Source organism: Cydia amplana, chromosome 22, assembly GCF_948474715.1.
Source record: "Cydia amplana chromosome 22, ilCydAmpl1.1, whole genome shotgun sequence".
NCBI classification, from domain to species: domain Eukaryota; kingdom Metazoa; phylum Arthropoda; class Insecta; order Lepidoptera; family Tortricidae; genus Cydia; species Cydia amplana.
Window position 1 is genome coordinate 12,240,314 of NC_086090.1, and position 1,667 is coordinate 12,241,980.

Below are 1,667 nucleotides of genomic sequence, written 5' to 3' on the forward strand. Positions count from 1 at the left end.
ATTTGCCACATTGATGCTTAACAGTGCAGTTTTCTTTATTATTATAAGCTTGTCAGAAAATATTGGCCCCAGGGCATAAGTTGCTTTAAAAATATTATTATATTCATTAAAATTATTTACTAAACTATGCTATGCTGTGGCCCCTTGTTAGGACTGAATGAAATTTATTACATTGAAGTTAATACAGTATACACCAGGGGTCACCAAATGGCGGACCACGGTCCGCATCCGGACCGCCGACCAATTTAATTTTTTTGCTTATTGAATAAACTCAAGAGGAAGCGTACCGCGATGGTTTTTTTATTTTAAGAACCGTACCCCTGAAGAAACTAATTGGTGACCCCTGGTATACACCATAGGCTCAACTCAAGTAACAAGACAGATTTGAAAGGTATTCTTAGATATTATTTGTTGCAGTGAGCATAAAGATAGAAGCAGAAGTGGACGAGGTGCCGCAGCCATTGAAACCAGAGCCTGCATGTGTGCCGCCGGAGCTGAAGGGTGCGGAGCAGGAGACGTCGTGCAAGGATGAGGACCTGTATGCGGACCATGAGGTCAAGCACGAGCTGGTGCTGGGGCCCGAGCTGCTGCAGCGGCTGTGTGCTGGTAACACTTTATATAAAATATTATCCCATCAAAAACATTACATGTTAAAAGATGCAAGTCTCGCAATGCAATTCTTCAACTACAAAAAAGTTTTGAGATGTAATGTGAAACCAAGTCGGTTATTTCAGTCAGTGCCAGGGGGTGTTAAAACCGTATCAATAAGATATCTTTAATTTTTAATATGTATAATGACTTGGCCATATATAGCCAGATATAGTTACTCACAGACCATGTTCTGCTTCAGTATTTGTTCCATCCAGTTTGTCTTCCAGTATAAATAGCTGTATAGATAGCTGTTGGATCCCCAAAGTATAAATAAATAACAATATTTTCACCCAAATATCTTTTCAGACAAGCGCCCCGAAACACCACCCTCCCGGGCCGGAACCTCGAGCGCTGATGAAGAAACTAAGCCAGAGCGGGGCACCAACACCGACTTGCAACACTCCGAGGCAATAGACACGTACATGTGCGACCCCTGTGGCCAATTGTTTAGAAAAAAACATTCTCTAATTCGCCACATGAAAGCACATCTGCGAGCAAATCCTAAAATGTTACCAATGCGAGTACACTCCAGCAAAAAGGTATTCTTTTGTGAAATATGTCACAAACAGTTCTTTCAATCGGGCCACTTCAACCGCCACATACGAACACACACGGGGAGCAAGCCGCACGTCTGTAACATCTGTAACAAAGAGTTTGTGAGAATGGACTGTTTAGAAATACACAAACGAATCCACACTGGACGGAAACCATACTCCTGCAAGTTCTGTGAGAAGCAGTTCACGCAGTCACATAACTTAACGAGACATATCAGAATACACACCGGCGAGAAGCCGTACGTGTGCGATATATGCTCGAAGCGGTGTTCGCAGTCGGGCGACTTGAAGACTCATAAACAGATCCACGAGATTGATGAGAAGTTTCCGTGCCATTTGTGTAACAAGAGGTTCAAGTGGAAATCAGCTTTGAACAAACATACACGGAACCACATTAGGAAGAACGCTCGGGACAAATAGAAAAAATCTAAACTTGTTTCTCACTGGTCACGTGAAACATGC

At 42.7% G+C, this 1,667-nt stretch overlaps 1 protein-coding gene across 1 annotated transcript; it reads left to right on the plus strand.

Moving 5' to 3' along the window:
- Positions 1-1,030: 1,030 nt before the first annotated feature.
- LOC134658347 (zinc finger protein ZFP2-like) lies at positions 1,031-1,667 on the plus strand. The gene has a single exon (XM_063513976.1). The coding sequence runs from the start codon at positions 1,074-1,076 to the stop codon at positions 1,623-1,625; it is 552 nt and encodes a 183-aa protein (XP_063370046.1). The 5' UTR covers positions 1,031-1,073; the 3' UTR covers positions 1,626-1,667.

Bases quoted from the DNA above. Each gene is read 5' to 3' on its own strand.
- LOC134658347 (XM_063513976.1), top strand. From the start codon at position 1,074: ATGTGCGACCCCTGTGGCCAATTGTTTAGAAAAAAACATTCTCTAATT.